The following is a 20,369-nucleotide window of genomic DNA, read 5'->3' as shown; positions in this document are numbered from 1 at the left end:
GTGGTGGCCCCACTCTGTGGAATTCCCTCCCTAGTGACCTCCGCCATGCCCCCTCTTGGTGAGCTTCCACCAGGCTTTGAAAACCTGGCTGTTCAGGCAAGCATTTGGGGTAGGTTAGGTTTTTTTTTTTGGAGCAATGTTGTTTTGTTGATTATGTTGTATTTTGTGGTATTTGCATTGTACGCCGCCTAGAGTGGCTGGGTAGCTGGCCAGATGGGCAGCTAATAAATCTAATAAATAATTTTTCAAAAAATACTCTCCATCAATGGTTGCTTATTAATTAATTAATTAATTTTAGAATATTTATATACTGCTTCCAATTTTAAAAATCCTGAAGCGATTCACAACATACTGCAAAATAATACATCATTAAAAGCATAACAGCATTTTGAGAAGTTAATGGCTGGGAAAAGCTGGGGAAGGAAGGAAGTTTTTAATCATCATTGAAAGCACATGATGGTTGGTGCCTGAGGTATCACAGAGGGGAGCTCATGCCAGAATGAGGGGGCCACCACACAGAAGGCCCGCCCGTTGCTGTGTTGCTGCCAGCTGGGACTCTGCAGGATGTGGCGAAGACAGCAAGGCCTCCCCTGAGGAGTGTAGTGGTCTAACAGGTCTATACAGGGGGAGACGATCTTTCAGGTAACCTTGCCCAAAGCTGCTTAGGGCTTTTAAAGTCCACAATAACACCTTGAACCTGGCTCAGCAGCAAACTGGCAGCCAGCATAGCTCTTCCAGCACAGGTGATACGTGCCCATGGCAAGGCCCTCCATTCAATGGCCTCACTGCAGCATTCTGCACTAGCTGTACCAGCCTCAAGGGCAGCTCCACAGGGAGAGCATTGCAGTAGTCCAGTTTCAAGGTTGCCAATGCATGGATCGCAGCCGTTAAGCTATCCCTGTCCAGGACCAGGCACAGTTGATGTACCAGCCAAAGCTGGCAAAAGGCGCTCCATGCCACAGAAGTCATGTGGGCAGTGATGGATCTAGGAGCATCCCTAAGCTGTGCATGCACTCTTTCAGGGGGACTGCAACCCCATCCAAAACAGGCAAGCTCCCTAATGCCTGGACCAGGGAACCACTTATCCACAGTTTCTCTGCCTTTGGGGATTCAGCTTCAGATTATTGGTCCTCATGAAGTCCACCACTGCTTCTAAGCACCAGTCCAGGACATGCACGGCCTCTCGTGATCCAGACACAATGGAGAAACAGAGCTGAGTATCATCAGTGTACTGCTGATGCCTTGCCCTCAGACCCTGTAACGACCATACCCAGCAGCTTCATATAGATGTTAAATAGCATTTGAGACAAAATGGTACCTTGCAGCATCCCACAGCATAATTGCCAGGGAATTGAGGTACAGCAACCCATGTCACTCTCTGGACCCTATCCAGCAGATAGGAGTGAAACCACTGTAAAACAGAGCCCCTAATTCTCAATCTACAGAGCCAGTCCAGGATGATACCATGGTGAATGGTATCAAAAGCTGCTGAGAGATAAAGAGTAACAGGGTAAAGGCCAAGTCAAGAGTATGCCCTGCCCTTTGAGCTGGCTGAATGATCACTTGAGACCGTCCCATGGTTGACATGGAGGCCATGAAGTCCCGGATGGTGCTGTGAGGGTGGCCTCAGCATGAATGTCGAAGCCACCGAGAACAATAGTTCTGGGATTCTCCAACACCATTACTGAGACAAAGCTCGGTTAGGGATGGCATTGGGCAGCATGGTGAGTGGTTCACCACTAGCAGCCCACATCTGTCTCATTGGCCCAACGTAAGGTACAGGCCCTCATAGGGGCAAAGAGGTTTCCTGGTGAATAAGATCATATTTCTATGGACCACAGTGACTTGATCCCTGGCCTGTGTTGGGAAAAACCCAGCCACAACTCTAGTCAGCAACTCAACCACACTCAACCATCATCAACAGACCTCTCACTACTCCACAGATACTATCATTCATGTATACATACACACAGTCACACACACACACACCATAAAGACACATTCCTCCCCTGGCTCTCACCCTGGCGGGACACAGCTCTGTACCTGCAAGTTGCCATCCTGGGACCGCTTCCTTCCTCCTACCATTAAGAGTGTGAAAACTAAATTACCTCTAGAGGAACCTTACAATTCAGTCCCTCTGAGTGCAAAGAGACTGAGGATTTCCCCCAACAACTCTGAGTCTTGAACTGGTAGCCTTTGTCCTGAGGCCTGAGTAGGAGGGAAGGGTGAATCTGGGGGAAGGGTGAATCTGAGACAAAAGGAAGCAGCTTTTGTCTTGCAGAAGAAGATTGCTGAGCTGCAGAGAGGAAGCAGGGATTGCTTGGAATTGTGATGTTGAGGCCTTGATCTTGAGCACAGTGTAAACACACCTTTATAAAAGAAACACCGTAAGTCTTCAGTGCTCTCCTTCCAGGAAACTGAAGTCTGAGTAAACGCTCAAGCACCTGCTAGTTCACCCCTCCCAGGACTGGTGTGCAGGAGTGGAACCATACCCATAAGCTTCCCAAAGCAACAGCATAAAAACCATCCCCAACCGCCACATAAAACGGAGCTGAACTGGAAAGGAACAACCAGACCCAGTTTAAAAACCAAAAATGGGGGGGGTGGCACCCTTGCTCTTGTGGCAGCCCTGAAGGGGCGAGCCCCTTTGGAGTCACCCCTTTGGGGTTGACCCATTTGGGTTGGCCTGCTGGTGATGGCCCACTGCACTACAACAGGTCTGCAGAGTCCTGGATGTCAGGTAACAAGTGAACAAGTTGCAGATACCTGTAAAAGATTGTCTATCCTTCCCAACTGTTGCAACCAGATGACCAGGCAATAAGGCAACTGGGAGAGAAATGCAGGGGGCCAGCTAGAATGTAAGTAGCCTCTCTTCTGCTACCAACTCCTAAGTGTTAAGTGGTTGAGTAGCCCCATGATGGGGGAAGAATGCTCAATAAATTAGCAAGGAAAAATGGGAACATGGTAATACAGGAAATACATACTCAAAATACATAGGAATGTCTATTGCAATATAATATACTGATGCAATATTGTTTTGCCTCTCAGTGTTTCTAAAACCAAAGCTGTGGCCATTTGGATGTTGCAAAAACTGTTAGAGATCCAGGAGGTAGATAGATATTTGAGTAGCGTTAATTGCAGGACCAATTTCATCCTGTTGACTTGGTAGCCACAAAATAAAATGGCTAGGCTAAGTGGTATGTTTCAGGTAGTTTGGGACAAAGGGCTTTCTGCTCTCTGTAGCTGCCCATCCATCAAATGCCCACCAACTGAGAGAGACTGTAGTCCAGCAAATCCACTACCAAGACAAATAAATGCTGCCAAATATCCAGAATTTTGCTACTCAAATATAATTGGGTATGAATCTGCAAGACAAGTCTAAATTTTTCCAAAAACCAGGGATTTTCCCCTCTCAAAATACCAAACTTTAAAATAAAAATTCTCTCCAAAAGGAATAAAGTGAAGTTTCTGGCTCCTGTGAAAACTGGATGGTGCTCAGACCAGTGATGGGGTTGTGCAAGGCAGGAATATTTTCAACCAGGAGATGGCGATGTTGTTCTGCAACAGCACTCCTGGGAAGATGGATGAGAATTTCATTTCTGTTTGGAAATCATGCAAACACATCCTGTTCACAATCCTGATCATGAACGCGAGCAGCTTTTTTTTTTCCTCCTAGAAACGTTAGCAAATTAAAATGTGGTCCAATGCTTAGCCATTCCCTAGCAATCTTCTCTTATTAAAAAAATAATGTTACTGCAAAATACAGACGCCTTTGAACCCTCAACCATTCCACAAGTTCCAGCTGTCTTGATTATCAGTGACACTTCCTATGTTTTGCTACCTGTCCCTGATAAAACATTATTGGGGGGTGGAGATGGGGAGATGTCTTTTAAAAAATTATGTTATTGCGCTCACTTGAGAGCTGTGATTTTTCAGCATTTGTTCCCCTCCTCCGGCTCTTAGAGGTTTCTATCCAGATTTGGGAAGGGAGGCATTTTGACACACAGACCTGACTGCGAGCATTGCGTGTGTCACTTGTCATTTCAACTGGGCTGCAACCCGCAAGGTTCTTTTTGAATGATGATCATATATGCTAAGAATGGTTATTGGAAAGTAAATCAGGAACACGGGAAGCCTTATACCGAGTCAGACCAACGACTAATCTAGCTCAGAATTAAGTGCTTTTCCCACCCTGTGTCCTCCCCAATGGGAAAAGAGAGCTTCGGCTATGGGAGTGGTATAGAAATGTAATAAAGAAACAAATAAATAAATAGGTGTGGGGCAGGCAAAGCCAGATCACTGACTTAAGCACCATGTGGAAGAGCTCCAGCCAGTTCTTTGGACATGGACTTATGACATCAGTGGTCATGGCCTGCCCCTTACATCAGGGGGTGGGGCCACACCCATTCATGTCATCAGGCCCAAGGTCATCCCCCCCCACACACACACTTCAGTTCCCTGCCTTCGTCCTATATCTTTCCCCTGGCAGTCAATATTAGAGCACAAGAAAGACCCTTGGCTTGAATTTTGTTGTGCTTGGTTTGTTCGTTTGTTTGTTTGTTTCATTTACCACCCAATAGCCAAAGCTGTCTGGGCAGTTCACAAAAATTAAAACCACAAAGTGCAGCATGAAACAATATAAAATATGAAAGCTTGAAACCACATATAACAGTACAACCAGAATAAAACCTAGCAGCAGTGAAGAGATTTAAAATACAGATTTAAAATACAGATTTGGTTTCCTGTCCCTTCCTGCTTGTTTTTTTGGGGATGAAAACCATATAAGCAAAGGCTATCAATGCTGGAAGAAGTATGTCTCTAAACAATTCACCTATACACACCTACCCAAAAAAGCCGTAACAAAATTTGCATTTTAACGCGTGCTTTTAAAAGTATTCTGAGTAACAGTTCTTGCGAGGTGGGTGAGTGAAGGCCCAGTCACTGCCCTATGAGCTTGTCTGGCCCAATCTGTTCTAAATATCTGTGTGTGTGTGTGTGTGTGTGCACACACACGCATGCACGCACACACACTGAGTTGTACAGAGCTTGTTGACACAAACACTTACTTGATCTTTGGTTTTTGATGAAGAATAGCTTGAGACGCTCCTTAAAGGTGTTTTCGTTCACATAAAACTCCACTTGGACCCTGCCGGGGAATAAAGAAATAAGCAGAGGATTACCAAAAGTCATAGTAGTTTCACTGCAACTAAGAGAGCAATCCTACAGCCCTTAGAAAGTGGCTAGGATGCTTTAGGTCTCTTACTCTGAGACCGGAGACAGAGCTCAAAACTTGGAGGAGATCTGACTGTGGAATTCTCCCCCCCCCAAAAAAAAATCCCAGCTCATCGAGCTGCTGCAGGAAGTTCCACAGGGGCTCCGTCCCCCAAGGTCAGTGTCAAGACCTTGGGAAAGGAAGAAATGTGTGTGTCTGGAGTGGGCAGGAAGGGGAGAGGCTGTGGATCCTCTGGATCCAAGGGCTTCTCAGCTCCCATCCCTGCTCCCAGCAAGGTGAGTGAGTTAGATGGGCTCAGAGGCCCATCTGATGTAAAATGGATTTTTGGAGGATGGGGAGGCTTAGAAAGCCTCTGTTGATCCTCCCACAGGATTTAGGATTAGGGTTGTCGGAGAAATCCACAACAGAATCAAATGAGTTTGGATTCCTATGAAACTGACCAGCGGATTCCATAGCAGACTGGCTTTTCCCAAGTTGCACGGATTCTGCAGACTTGCAGGCTTTTTTCTTTTTTCTTTAACTTTCTGGAATTTTACACAGATTTAGTCATAGAAAAATACATAAAATTAAAAGAAAGAAACAAACAAACAAACACCAGCCAAAAATGCTCATTTCCCCAATAGGGTAAAGCACGAAAAAGCACATTCGGGTGGATTTGTGCATTTTCGCAAGTGTGACTTTAGGCAAATTTTGGACATTGGAAAAAATCCCATTCCATCAACAAGCAGATGGCAGAATGAAAGGCGCCTGACAATCTGTGAAACAATGTTGGACTGGATTTTACAAATTCTGTACATCCCTATTTAGCATCTGAGATCGGGGCCCTTTCTCCTATGAGTGTCAGAAACGGGGCAGAACAGATTTATGAATGAACAGATGCAAAACTGACCCAGACTGGAGACAGACTGATCCAGCCACCCCCAGCTCCCAATCTGTCAAGTAGCTGTTGGTGATTTGCATCAAGTGTCCTGTGATCGCACTGCAGTGGATGAGAAACAGTTGTACTAGCAGTGGGAGAGGTTTCAGAGAGGTGCACAAAGCCAGTGTTTGATGTGCCACTTTTGTTTTACTTTGGGCCTATTTCGAAGATAAATTACTGTTTATCCCTGCATAACTGCACCATAAAAATAAAAGATGTCTTCAAAATGAGCAGCACTTCTTTTGTTCTGTACGGGCCTAGAAATCACTCATTCATTACCATCAAAATTCAAACAAACCGTTAGACAAGGAAAATAAATCAGCCGTCTTTTGCATTGTGCTCTGGCATTGTGAGTGATGGAGAAAAATATCCGCTTTCTCCACACCCTTCCCCAATCTGAGGCCCACCTGATGTTTTGGACTACAAGTCCCATGAACCCCAGCCGGCACATCCAATAATCGGAGCTGATGTGGGTCATAGTCCAAAACATCAGGACGGCTTCAGATTGAGGAAAGCGGCAATGCATAATTTTATAGATGTCTTCCCATGTTCCTTTGTAACTAATTGTTTTCTAGACTACAAAGGACTGAACGCTTTCAGTTTTCCTTTGGAGCTGTGTGCACGGGGCCTCTTGAGATCTTCCTCCCTATTTGTGGATGGAGAAATTGGGGTGGGGGAATTACTTCAACCAAAGTTCTCCAGGGGGAGTAGAAATTCTCCAACAGTTTATCCGGGGTGGGGCTCACCATTAGCAATGGCAGGAACATGGCTACTTTCTCCTTTCCTAAGGGTTGTGTGCTTGTACATTTTCTGGTACCATAGATGGTGGTGGCAGCAGCAGCAACTCTATCAGGGGCCTGACCACCATTTTGCATCTTCCGTAAAGCCCCAGCCATAGTGTCATTCCAGGGCAATGCGGAGCGAAAATGGCAGCCATCACACAAAAATTCAGAGAGTAACATTGGGTGACTATTCCTCAGCCCTTTGGCAATTGAGCTATGGGGTGCCGCAGGGTACCATCCTGTCCCCAATGTTGTTTAACGTCTATATGAAGCTGCTGGGAGCGGTCATTAGGAGATTTGGAGTTAAATGCCATCAGTATGCTGATGACACGCAGCTCTATCTCCCTGCGACATCTGAATCAGGAGAGGCTGTGCAAGTCCTGAATCAGTGCCTAGACTCAGTGATGGGCTGGATGAGGGCCAATAAACTGAAGCTGAATCCTGGCAAGACAGAAGCCCTGTGGGTGAGTGGTGTCTGGGTCTGGGAGATAGGTTCATTGCCTGTTCTGGATGGGGTTGCACTCCCTCTGAAAGATCAGGTCCATAGTCTGGGGGTACTCCTAGATCCGTCATTGTCGCTGGAGGCCCAAGTGGTCACGGCAGCTCGGAGTGCCTTTTACCAGCTTCGGCTGGTTTGCCAGCTACGGCCTCTCCTGGACAGGGATAGCTTGACCACGGTGGTACAGGCATTAGTAACCTCAAGACTGGATTACTGCAATGAGCTCTATGTAGGTCTGCCCTTAAGGCTGGTCTGGAAGCTGGAGCTAGTGTAGAATGCAGCAGCTCAGCTGTTGTCAGGAGCTGCCCCTTTTTAGCATGCAACTCCTTTGCTGCAGGAACTGCACTGGCTGTCTATTCGCTACCGGGCCAGGTTTAAGGTATTAGTACTAGTGTACAAAGCCCTAAACAACTTGGGACCAGGATACCTGAGAGAGCGCCTCCTTCCCTACCAACCTGCCCAGTCACTGAGGTCATCAGAGGGCATGTTCCTGGTGGTTCCACATGGACCTATGGCCCGGTTGGAGTCCACCAGGAGAAGAGCCTTCAGTGTGGTGGCTCCCTTCCTGTGGAATTCCCTGCCTTTAGAGGTCAGGCAGGCGCCAACATTGTGTTCTTTCCAGCTCCTCCTGAAGACGTTGTTCTTTCAAGAGGCCTTCCTTGCATGACCAGCCGTGGGTTGTTGAATTCCACTTCATTGGAATTTGTCTTTTTAAAAATGTTCTAACTTTTTAAACTCTTTTAACCATTGTTTTATTCTTATGTTGTTCACCACTCCGAAATCTTCTGATGAGGAGTGGTATATAAATATTGTAAATAAATAAATAAATAAGGCAGAAAAAGCTTGCTGACTACGGGCAACTATGGCTGTGTCATACTACTTCCAATCTGTGCTGAAACAACATTCTCTCCTCTCCCCAAATTCACCATCCCATTTTTAGGCAATGAATTTGGGGGTGGGGAGTATCTCAGTGATGGTTATAGTGGACTTTTTGTCTTTAAGGGCATTTCTACACAAGGCTTTTATTGTGCACTTGTGATCGGTCACTCATGGTTTTTTGCGGGTCCTTTACACAATGTCGTCAACCTCCAGGTCCCCTCCCATGCTTTCTGGCCAATGTAGCAGTGTTATTCTCAATGGGGGAAATGCAATATGATTTTATTGTGCCTTGAAAAGTGATAAATTTCTAGTGAATGTCTGGAATCCCACTAAATTGCAGTTATACCACAGTACCATCTAGCAGCTGTATAATGAAACGTATCAAACTTGCCCAGAAAGAACCCCCCCAGAAAAACACACACATAAAGGAGGCAATCTTAATCCTGCGAGGAATCTGGAAGCAGAAGTCCCGGTAATGGTGTAGGATTTTAGCCTCGTCTGGAGAAGCCCTAAATATCTTTTGACCAAAACAGCAATGGAGATCCTTTTGCAATGCAACACCAGTGCCTTCTTGTGGTCCTTTGAGGAAAAGCTGAACACAGAGAGACTGTTGAAAAGGGTGTGTGTGTGTGTTTGGGGGTGGCAGCTACCTCTAAAACTCCAGCTGTCTGTCTTTCATCCCAAATAACTCAGCTGAAGAAATCCACCATGAGCAAACTGAACTGTGGCTCATCAGAGTGAATTATGCTCTGTGCTAGACACCTCCAATAAATTTAGCCATGGTGGGAGGGCATCCTTCAGAAGCCTATCGAGCAATTGCTCTGTTGTGTGCATGAGGCAATCGCTTTCTGCCTTTGTTAGCTTTTCCCCGGAGGACCGCAGGGGGGGACCAGCATTCCTACCTATCCATCAACAGATTTCCATTTATCAACGTCCATGAGAACTAAACGCTGCTGTGCAAAAGTGACGTTCTTGAAACAAAGCCACTCGCCTCACTGAAAACATTTGCATTAATAATGGAGAAGCAAAACATCAGAATCCATCTCAGCTTTCAGACGGAGGCCTGGTTGATGAATGGTCCTGTGCCCAGCTATGAAAACAGGATGAACTGAAAAAGAAGAGTGGATATTCAGGCTACCAACTTGTGTTAGTTTTATACCAGCCTCACTCTCATGGCTTCCCCACAAAGAACATTGGGAATTGTAGTTTGTGAGGATGCTGAGCAGAGCTGGCATCAGGAGTCACCACATTGGGCAACTGCCAAGGTCCACATTTCTGCGCAGGGGGCGGTACTCCCTGGTCCTGCTGCTCCTGGCCCTCCTTACTGTTGCTACCTGTTCAACTCCGTTCTTCGAGCAAGCAAGCAATGGCAGTAGTGAGGAGGTGAAGTGGAACCTTCCACTTCAACTTGTGTTGCACACTCCCTCTTGATGGTTGTATCAACTGGGAGTGCCAGTGGAGAGGAGGTGGGCCCCCGCAGAGAAGGGCGTCTTGTCCAAGACCCTCCCGCTCCCCCAAAATAGCACTCATGCTGAAGATGAGAAGAGGTTGTTCTTAGGTCCGGGATTTAGTTCTGTCTGCATTTTTAAACTGACTTGATTTGATCGTCCCAGAGATCCAGTGTGGTGTAGTGGTGAGAGTGCTGGGACTGGAAGCCAGGAGATCCGGGTTCTAGTCCCCACTTGGCCATGGAAGCTCACTGAGTGACTTTGGGCCAGTCACAGACTCTCAGCCCAACCTACCTCACAGGGTTGTTGTTGTGAGGATAAAATGGAGAGGAGGAGGATTATGTACACTGCCTTGAGTTCCTTGGAGGAAAAAAGGCGGGACATAAATGCAATAAATAAATAACTAATAAAACATGGATTGGAACACTGTTGCTCTTCAGGTTACATACCTAATACAGTTCTTGGCTCAAAAATGCCCCGGAATGTGTACAAAATGGATATTTAACTACATATTTCAATGCAAATTTCAATGCAGCTTTTTAAATTCCCCCCAGAGAACTGCTGGCATGTTTTTATTGTTATTATTTCTTGGCAGAATTGGAAGACAATTGCTGGGATAGTTGCCCCCTCTGAGGGTATCGGACCTGTCAGGTTTCAGACAAATAGGTACAAGAATTTTTGTGCAAGAGCATCCTTGACATTTTGAGGGTGTCCCAAAGAGGAGGTCCTTTTCCTCCAGTATTGCTTGTGGATCATTGTTCTGAAAATGACAGACAGCATAGAGGTGTCCTTAAGTAAGAAATCTGCAGAGCTTCACAAGTATATGTGGTTACCTATGCAAATTGGCTAACAGAGACAAGGGATGCAGCAGCTATAATCACACTAGCATACTTCATTAGGGAGAAGGTTGAAACTGCTGAAGATAGACACAACTGCCCCCAACCCCACATATTTTATGTAGTTTGGCGCTTGTAAGGAAATGGTGTGTCTATATCTACAATCTAGTAGATATAGCTTTGGCTATGGGGCGGTATAGAAATGAAATTAATAAAATAATAATAATAATAATAATAATAATAATAATAATAATAATAATTTATACACCTTTAAACTGTCATGGCTTCCCCCAAAGCATTCTGGGAACTGTAGTTTGTTGAGGGGACTCAGCATTCTCCACTAGTGATCTCTAAACCTCTCTTCTTTCACAGAACCACAGTCCCCACAAAGTCTCCTGGTCAGAGGAAATGCATATTTGAACCAGTTCAAGTCTGAAACACCATGAACAGTCTTGGCTCATGTTCTCACAATGACACACACAATAATTTAGAAGTTCTCAATAACTCCAACAGGAATGAAAGGAAAGTAAGTTTCTCAGAACAGAACACCAATGCAATCTTGAAGCACGTGCCATGTGAAGCTAACTTACTGTGAGAGAGAAGAATCCATGCTGAAATCTTCAGTATGTGGCCTACATAGGGCAAGAGGAGCATTAACAAGTCAGACACACATCAACAGAACACTGAGAAGGTTTTTGGATACCACTACCAGGACTGGACAGGACTAAGAAGTACAGAAGTGTCCGAGCGCTGGAGAAAACCACATGTCTCTGCCTCCCTACCCTAAGTGGTATACCACTGCAGACCAAGGAATGCATCACTGGAGTGTTATGGAAAGTGCTTCTCCACCTTCCAGTCACATCACTGTCTCAGTTATGTCTGTACGTAGTAATCATCTGAGCTGGCCAAATGATATAGTCTCTTCCCATGCCAGCATTGCCACTGGGGAGGGAAAACACCCCGGCTTGAGAAGCAACTGCGTTGTTTGGCTGATCCACATCATTATCCATAGGAAAAAAAAAACTAGAGCATTGTGGCAATGCAGCCTGAGAAAGTAGCACCCATGCTGCTAAAAAAGGGGGTATGACAGCCTCCAAAAGTGAACAGAACTGGCTCTCCACCTCGAAAGTTGACTTCTTGGAGCAAATGCAGACATAACGGGCATCTGAAATAAACAGGAAGTGGGAGAGCCTTGAACTTCCTGTCTCTATGGTACTTCATTATACCCAATTCAGAGAGGGTTGGGGGGATGGGAAAGTTCTATTTTGGATGTCATAGAGATATAGGGGAGACAGGAGCTGTGAGGTTCATGCTCTTCCTGTTCCCCCTGAATCTCTGTCATGACAGTTCTCGCTGTCACTCAAGAAGGCCAATTCCTCAAGCCCAAAGTGGGCTTGTGTGTAATTGACTCTCAAAATAATATGCCTGATGCTAGGCTATGCAGAAGAATTTGAAGGGCGAAATAAAGGGGCGAAACAAAAGTTTCTGTATCTTTTATTAATCAATGTGAACTTTGTTGTTGCATCTTGCTTGCAAGGCTATTGACGACAATTCTCATGGCATCGACACAAATAAAAAGGAGGGAGCATTCATAAGCAGAATCTGATCATTGCAAGAAGCTGCAAATTTTAATGCTGAATTCCGTCAAAACCAATGCCAAATGAGCAGAGGGAGGATTTTAAAGGATATTTATTGCACTCGTCTCCATAGTGATCAGCATTAGAGTTTGAAAGCTTCTCGTGATATATCAAGTCCTACTCATGCAGCCTTCCACAATCTGGTGGCCCCCCCAGATGTATTGGATTACAGTTTCATCAATGGCCATACTGGCTGAGGGTGATGGGGCTTGCAGTCCAACACATCTGGAGGGCACCAGATTGCAGAAGGCTGTACGAATGAGTCCACTTTCCATGTGTTCTGTATATTGTCAGTGTCATTTTCACCCCTTCCTCTCACTTGGTTCAATATTTAGGCTAATGTCAGTTAGGCAGCAATCCTATACTCCCATTGAACTCAGTGGAACTTACTTCTGAGTAAACACTTATAGGATTGTGGAGTAATCCATTAAGTTTGACACTATACAGGCCCACAGATATGTCATGGCAGGGCAAATGACCGCATGCATTTGCTTACCGCTCTTCTCTTTACTGTGCTTCTAAAAATTAAAATGTTAATGTAATTAAAAATTAAAATCCATTTTAAAAAATCCAAGTGATAAAAGTTAAAAATATGCTAGGGATGAGTCAAAACACCTCATTTCATTTGCTTGTGTGTGTGTGAAAATATGCCTTCCATTCTTAGTGATTCCTTCGGCACTCATTGCTAATGTATTTGTGTCACGTTGATGCAGTTTCTCTTGATATTCTTTTCCTCCACCTTTGTGCTCACAGTCTCTTTCGTCTCATTTGCACACACTATTGCTTACTCCTATTGTATTTTATTGATTGATTGATTGATTGAATTTCTATACTGCCTTCCTGAGATCAGCCAAGGAGTTCAAAAACATAATCAAATAAAAACATAGTAAAACATTAAAAGCAACATTAAAAACCGTAACAGTGATTTAGAAAGCCAATTTAAAAAGATGCGTTGTAGGGGTTTTTTTCTTTCTTTCTACACATGCCAAGGATTGCACCTTAAATGGCTGAAAGCCTGGCTGACTGAGGGACCACCTATCTCTAAATGAACCTGCATAGTTGTTAAGATCAGCAGGAGACATCCTTGCTTTCAGAAGCCCTCTTGTTGGGCACGCGAGAAAGGGCTTTCTCCTGTGTTGCTCCCAAACTCTGGAACACAGTCCCTGTGGAGTTGTGATTGGTCCCCACTCTTTCTGCATTCAGGAAGGGGATCAAAACACATCTCCTATTGGCTGGGACAACCCATGTGTTTTATTGATGGCATCCTGTCGCCACATCTGATGTACTAAGGACATGACTGCTTGTAAACAAAATCACAAGTGTCATCATAGCCAACTGGATTCAATGTTAGTGTGGGCAAGTGAGGCCAAGGTTAGTGAAGGCAAGAATAGTGAGGTTAAAGTAGGAAAAGATGGTGCTTGGAAGCAGCCGCCGCCCAGGGAATCAAAAATCACTGAACAGTGAACACCAGTGAAACATTTTGGGGACCACCTGTTCCACTTCACTAAATGTGCTACTTTTGAAGCAAATATTGAATATGGAGAACATTCACAGCAAGCATTTCCTAAAATAACAATGGGCACAGCAGGCATTAAGACTAGGCTGAAAGGTGACTAAGATATGCTCCATTTCACTTCAACATGTCCCTGCATGGACTTCCTTAGCAGAGGGTTTACATGCATTCTGTTCCCTTGTGGTTTTGATCAGCATGCAAATTACAGCATGAAAGGAACATACTGGATAATAAGGCCCCAATGGAGGAAAAAAATAAGTCAGCCATGCTTAAATCCTTTAAAAGTCAACACTGGACTTAATTGAATTGCAACTCACTTGTCCTGATAGGACTTAAATGCAAACATGTTTTATTCCTGTTTACAGCCTAAGCATCCACCAGTGTCATGCAAACTTTGCCTTTGATCCTAATTCAAGCTTATTGGGAGTTAAATATCTCAGTGAGATCTGGGAAAGCTAACAGATATCCACCCATAAGAAAGTCCCACTGAGTTCACAGTGCAATCCTACACACACTTACCTGGGAGTATGGATCACTGAATACAGCGGGGGGTAAGTTTTGAGTAAACAAGGATAGGACTACTCTGTAAGTGACTGCAATTTTTTTTTTAATGGTGTGTTCAGTCTGCTAATGAAAAGTAAGGAGAAGGGAGTTTTTTGCACTAGATTTATTTGTGGGCATCCTAAAATTTACACTATTGGTCCGAGAGAGAGAGAGGGGGGGGGAAGGAATAAGAATACAGGCACAGAGATGAGGTTAATGGCATGAAAAAAATGGACATATAAAAGAAACAAACCATCACGGGACACTTTCCATCCCAAATAGCCACATGGATATGTACTGCATATTTCCTAGGGCACAAGTTTGGTGCTCATGAGCATTGAGCATCCCAGACAACCTCCATTCCTATTGATATTCAGGTATTTCCGGAGCACTCGTATGGTAATATTAGTGCAAATGGCTGCTAGCATAAATCCATGACATCTCGCTGGCAGATAGCAACTTCTCAGTCAGTTAGGCAAGCCACAGAGTGAGACTTGGAGCATCTTGAACTGTTGACTCCAGTGACACCTTAGTCCTTGTGCTGTACTACTCTGACAGCTTGTATGTAGAGGTCAGCTTTGGCCTGATCTCAGCTGGGCTGCAGCAGTACCACCATTGCAGCTGGCCAGAGGAAGGTCCTGCAGTTCCCAGCCCCACAGGAACCAGGTGATACAAGGAGCCACAGGGCCCGACCTGAGCCTACAAAGCTGCTAATTCTGGGCTGGGTCCTTCATTTGAGTAGCCCATCACTCAGGTGTGGGCTGAGCAGCTGATATATTCCTTGTTCAAGTTCCTGCTGAACTGCCTCCCTGCCTCCAAGCCATCAAGCCCTAAAACACAGGCAATGACCACTGGAGATGGGATCTCAGTAATCCCAGTTCTTCTGCACAATCCAGTCACTTCCCTCTATCATGCAGATGGAGCTCCTAGTCATTCTCCTTTCATAGAATCATAGAATTGTAGAACAGTAGGGTTGGAAGGGGCCTATAAGACCATTGAGTTCAACCCCCTGTTCAATGCAGGAATCCAAGTCAGAGCATCCCTGACAGATGGCTGTCCAGCCTCGTCTTGAAGGCCTCCAGCGTGGGAAAGCCCACTACTTTCTTGACCCCAGGTATTTAACACCAAATAGAATTAGATCTCCTACAAGCTAGGCTTCAGCAGCATGTGAACCGAGAACTGCCAGAAGTACAAGCGGGGTTTCGAAGAGGCAGAGGAACTAGAGATCAAATCGCCAACATTTGCTGCATCATGGAGAAAGCAAGAGAATTCCAGAAAAATGTCTATTTCTGCTTCATTGACTACGCTAAAGCCTTTGATTGTGTGGATCACAACAAACTGTGGCAAATTCTTAAAGAGATGGGAGTACCAGACCACCTTACCAGTCTCCTGAGAAACCTGTATGAGGGTCAAGAATCAATAGGAAGAACCACACATGGAACAACCAATTGGTTCAAAATTGGGGAAGGAGTAGGATAATGCTGTATGTCGCCCTGCTTATTTAACTTATATGCAGAGTACATCATGAGAAATGCCGGGTTGGATGAATCGCAGGTCAGAACTGAGATTGCCGGGAGAATTAGCAACAACCTCCGATACGCAGACGATACCACCCTAATGGCAGAAAGCAAAGAAGATCTAAAGAGCCTCTTGTTGAGGGTGAAAGTGGAGAGTGCAAAAGCTGGTCTGAAACTCAGCATTAAAGAAACTAAGATCATGGCATCTGGCCCCATCACTTCCTGCCATATAGAAGGGGAAGGAATGCAAGCAGTGACAGATTTTACTTTCTTGGGCTCCAAGATCACCACAGACGGTGACTGTAGCCATGAAATTAAAAGACGCTTGCTCCTTGGGAGGAAAGCTATGGCCAACCTAGACAGCATAGTAAGAAGCAGAGACATCACCTTGCCGACAAAGGTTCGTATAATCAAACCTATGGTTTTCCCAGTGTATGGCTGTGAGAGCTGGACTATAAGGAAGGCTGAGTGCTGAAGAATTGATGCTTTCGAACTGTGGTGCTGGAGAAGACTCTTACGAGTCCCCTGGCCTGCAAGGAGGTCCAATCAGTCCATCCTAAAGGAAATCAACCCTGAGTGCTCATTGGAAGGACAGATACTGAAGCTGAAGCTCAAATATTTTGGCCACATAATGCGAAGAGAAAACTCACTGGAAAAGACCCTGATGCTGGAAAAGATTGAAGGCAAAAGGAGAAGGGGACGGCAGAGGATGAGATGGCTAGATAGCATCACTGATGCAATGAATATGAACTTGAGCACACTCCGGGAGAGAGCGGAGGACAGGAAGGCCTGGCGTGCTATGGTCCATGGGGTCATGAAGAGTTGGACATGACTTAATGACTGAACAACAAGAATTAGATCATTTCATCTAGAAAGCCTCATGTCTATGGCAGTGTCCTCCAGGGAACAAAGCAAGCAAATATAGTTTATTTTGTCCAGCAGAAGCCATTACAAAAAAAGAAAAAATCAAAGACAAAGAACGGACTGAAATACATTGGTCAGTTAAAATAATAATAAAACCTAGCATTCTAAGAAATAAAGGATTGCTCATCAAGACAGTTTGACTTATCACAAACGTTTCCCCTTAAAATTGCCACTCTAAAAGCAAAGCAGGATTTCCTTTTCGGAAACATGAGGGGACCTGTCCCCAATGAAAAATCAATCCAATACCCAACAGATCTGCCTAGTGGCAGGTCTATATCTCTAAACAAGGCTGTTCTTAAGTCCTCATAAATTGGGCGAACAAGTAGATAATGAGGGAGTTCTTCAGACATGTTGGCCCCACACAGACTCTTTGTTCATTAGGAATCTGCCAATAATGACCTGCAATTATAGCAGAATTCATAGACTGAAACCATAAGGCTGTGTGAAGGTTTGACGCCTACAGAGGCAAGGAAAAGAAAAAGGTCAGGCCTAGAGACCTGAAGGTTTTTTTGGTGGGAGGGGGTATCCCTGAGAGGAGTAGTTTCATTTCCCCAGTTAAGTTTCAGTTTCATTTCCCCAGTTAAGTTTCAGTTTCATTTCCCCAGTTAAGTTTCATTTCTTCAGGGTTGAAGCAGTACTTTTGGTTTTGAAAGCAGTTTTGGTGAGAGAGCCAGTAAGTGCACAGTCAGGGAGACCAGACCCTGAAGAGGGAGCAGGAAGAAGCGGCCTGCTAAGGTTGCTAAGAAGTACAGCTAAGGTAAAGGAATATACGTTTTGCAACTTTTATTTTCTGTTAACGCCTTTTGTATCAGTCAGCTCTATTGTGTAAATACCTTTAGTTGTGATTTACTTGCTTTAATTTACCAGTAAACTGTTGTGCTTAAACCCTGTGTCTAGAGTGTCAATCACTCCACGCCTACATCCTAAACCGCACATTATTGGAAAGGGGAAGGTAAAAGAAGGCAGGTGGGACTCTTAAGGAGGCAAAAGATCCTTAAGGGGTTGCTCAGAGGGTCCAGGTCATAAGGGAAACCCTGACAGGCTGTAAAGGCCTTTCTCCTTTTGGAATTTGTAATATCGGTTATGTTGTTTGGGTAAGGAGTTTGAATGGGGAATTTGGCATACCAAAGAGCACATTTCGACAGACAGGCTGAGACACAATCAGCTCAAAAATCCTGTTTTAACATATAAAAGCAAGCAGTTCAGACCCAGACTGCTTTCACCTTCCTTATTAGACTGTTTATTGATTACATTTACATAGGATCATAGAACCATAAAGTTGGAAGGGCACTCATATGACATCAAGTTCCTGCTGATGCAGGAAGTAGGCTGCAACGTATTTATTACATTTTTTGAAAAGTCCCACCCTTCCTCCAAGTTGTTGAGGGAGCATACAAAGTACTCTCTCCACGCTAATGTTATCCTCGCAACAACCCTGGCACAAGTATGAAAGACACTCCCTTGGCAATTTCTCAATGCTTGAGCTTCCCTGTTTCCTAGGAATGCAAACAAACAAACAGAGAAACACGGGCAAACACCAATAACCAGAGACTTCGAGCAAGAATCAACAAGACGTGGTCTAGGAGGTCAGCTACGGACAGCCCCGGAATGGAATCCAGCCCATGAAAGGCTGTGGGCTAACTCACCAAAATAGCTGCAAGGCTGGCCTAAAGGGAACTGAGCACCATGGTGAAGAATTGGTGCATGCGGCATGGTATGTGCAGTAGGAAAGGGAAGATATGCACAGATGGGCAGATGGGGGATGCACATTTAGCTCTGGACTGGCACACTGGCAAATCTTGGTGAGAGGCTAAAGATGGTTCCATGAAGCTCACAAGTAGATCATGAAAGCCACAGCCTCCCCCCTTTACTGACAAATGTTGGTGCTGAGCAAGGCTGAAGATGCACCAACATATGTGGTGATGGCCGCTGTCTTACATGGTGTGATGTCCACCCCTCCTTTTTATTCAGGCTTTTCCCTACTATTCCTTCAGGCCTAGAATAAGCAGCCTAAAGGAGTGGGATGTCACTGCCAAGTCAGTATCCCCGCTGACTTGCTAACCTTTTGTTGTTGTTCAGTCGTTAAGTCGTGTCTGACTCTTTGTGACCCCATGGACCATAGCACGCCAGGCCTTCCTGTCCTCCGCTCTCTCCCGGAGTGTGCTCAAGTTCATATTCATTGCATCGGTGATGCTATCTAGCCATCTCATCCTCTGCCGTCCCCTTCTCCTTTTGCCTTCAATCTTTTCCAGCATCAGGGTCTTTTCCAGTGAGTTTTCTCTTCGCATTATGTGGCCAAAATATTTGAGCTTCAGCTTCAGTATCTGTCCTTCCAATGAGCACTCAGGGTTGATTTCCTTTAGGATTGACTGATGGCTAAACTTTTACCCAGCCACAATTGAGGCCAAGTGTGTCAATTCTATTGCTGTTACCTTTACCTTTAATCATAGAACCACTGAATAGTAGGGTTGGAAGGGGCCTATCCCCTTCATGGATCACTGCCTTGTTGTGGTGAAGGGGCTTGCGTAACTCAGTGAAGCCATAAGCTATGCCGTGCAGCACCACCCAAGAGGGACAGGTCATGGCAGAGAGTTCTGACAAAATGTGGTCCACTGGAGAAGGAAATGGCAACCCACTCCAGTATTCTTGCCAAGAAAACCCCATGGAACATATCACAAGGCTAAAAGAGATGACGCCGGAAGATGAGCCCCTCAGGTCGGAAGGTGTCCAATATACTACTGGGGAAGACCAGAGGGAATTTCCAAGTAGCACCAGAAAGAGTGAAGTGGCTGGGCCAAAGCCGAAAGGACACTCAGCTGTGGATGTGTCTGGTGGTGAAAAGAAAATCCGATGCTGTAAAGAACAATATTGTTTAGGAACCTGGAATGTCAGATCAATGAATCAAGGTAAGCTGGAGGTGGTCAAACATGAGATGGCAAGATTGAACATCGACATCTTGGGAATCAGCGAACTAAAATGGACAGGCATGGGCGAATTTAATTCAGGTGACCATCATATCTACTATTGTGGGCAAGAATCCCTTAGAAGAAATGGAGTAGCACTCATAGTCAACAAAAGTTTGGGAAAAGCAGTACTGGGGTACAATCTTAAAAACGATAGAATGATCTCAGTACAAATCCAAGGCAAACCATTCAACATCACAGTAATTCAAGGCTATGCCCCAACCACTGATGCCGAAGAAGCTGAGGTTGATCGGTTCTATGAAGACCTACAACACCTTCTAGAACTAACACCAAAAAAAATGTCCTCTTTATCATAGGGGATTGGAATGCTAAAGTAGGAAGTCAAGAAATCACTGGGATAACAGGCAGGCATGGCCTTGGTGTACAAAATGAAACAGGACAAAGGCTAATAGAGTTTTGCCAAGAGAACACGCTGATCATAGCAAACACTCTTTTCCAACAGCACAAGAGACGACTCTACATGTGGACATCACCAGATGGTCAATATCGAAATCAGATTGATTATGTACTTTGCAGCCAAAGATGGAGAAGCTCTATACAGTCAGTAAAAACAAGACCTGGAGCTGACCGTGGCTCTGATCATGAGCTTCTTGTTGCAAAATTTCAGCTTAAATTGAAGAACGTAGGGAAAACCACTAAACCATTCAGGTATGAC

General features: G+C 44.9%; 1 protein-coding gene across 3 annotated transcripts in view; it reads right to left on the bottom strand.

Annotated features, from left to right (window-relative positions):
• The window catches only part of KCNT1 (potassium sodium-activated channel subfamily T member 1), a 187,997-nt gene that overhangs the window by 84,655 nt on the left and 82,973 nt on the right, over positions 1 to 20,369 (bottom strand). For 2 of the 3 annotated variants that reach the window (XM_084821145.1, XM_084821144.1), the window contains exon 2: positions 5,067 to 5,146. In XM_084821145.1, coding sequence (XP_084677271.1) covers positions 5,067 to 5,146 — 80 coding nt within the window. Of the gene's footprint in view, positions 1 to 5,066; positions 5,147 to 11,186; positions 11,229 to 20,369 lie in introns of all 3 variants that reach the window. The other variant, XM_084821143.1, reaches the window with a different exon arrangement.

This window comes from Heloderma suspectum, chromosome 14 (genome assembly GCF_057233095.1).
Source record: "Heloderma suspectum isolate Gila_16-S chromosome 14, 16-S_ref, whole genome shotgun sequence".
Classification (NCBI taxonomy): domain Eukaryota; kingdom Metazoa; phylum Chordata; class Lepidosauria; order Squamata; family Helodermatidae; genus Heloderma; species Heloderma suspectum.
Note: the sequence above shows the minus strand (reverse complement) of the source record. Positions and strands in the feature narration are given on the sequence as shown.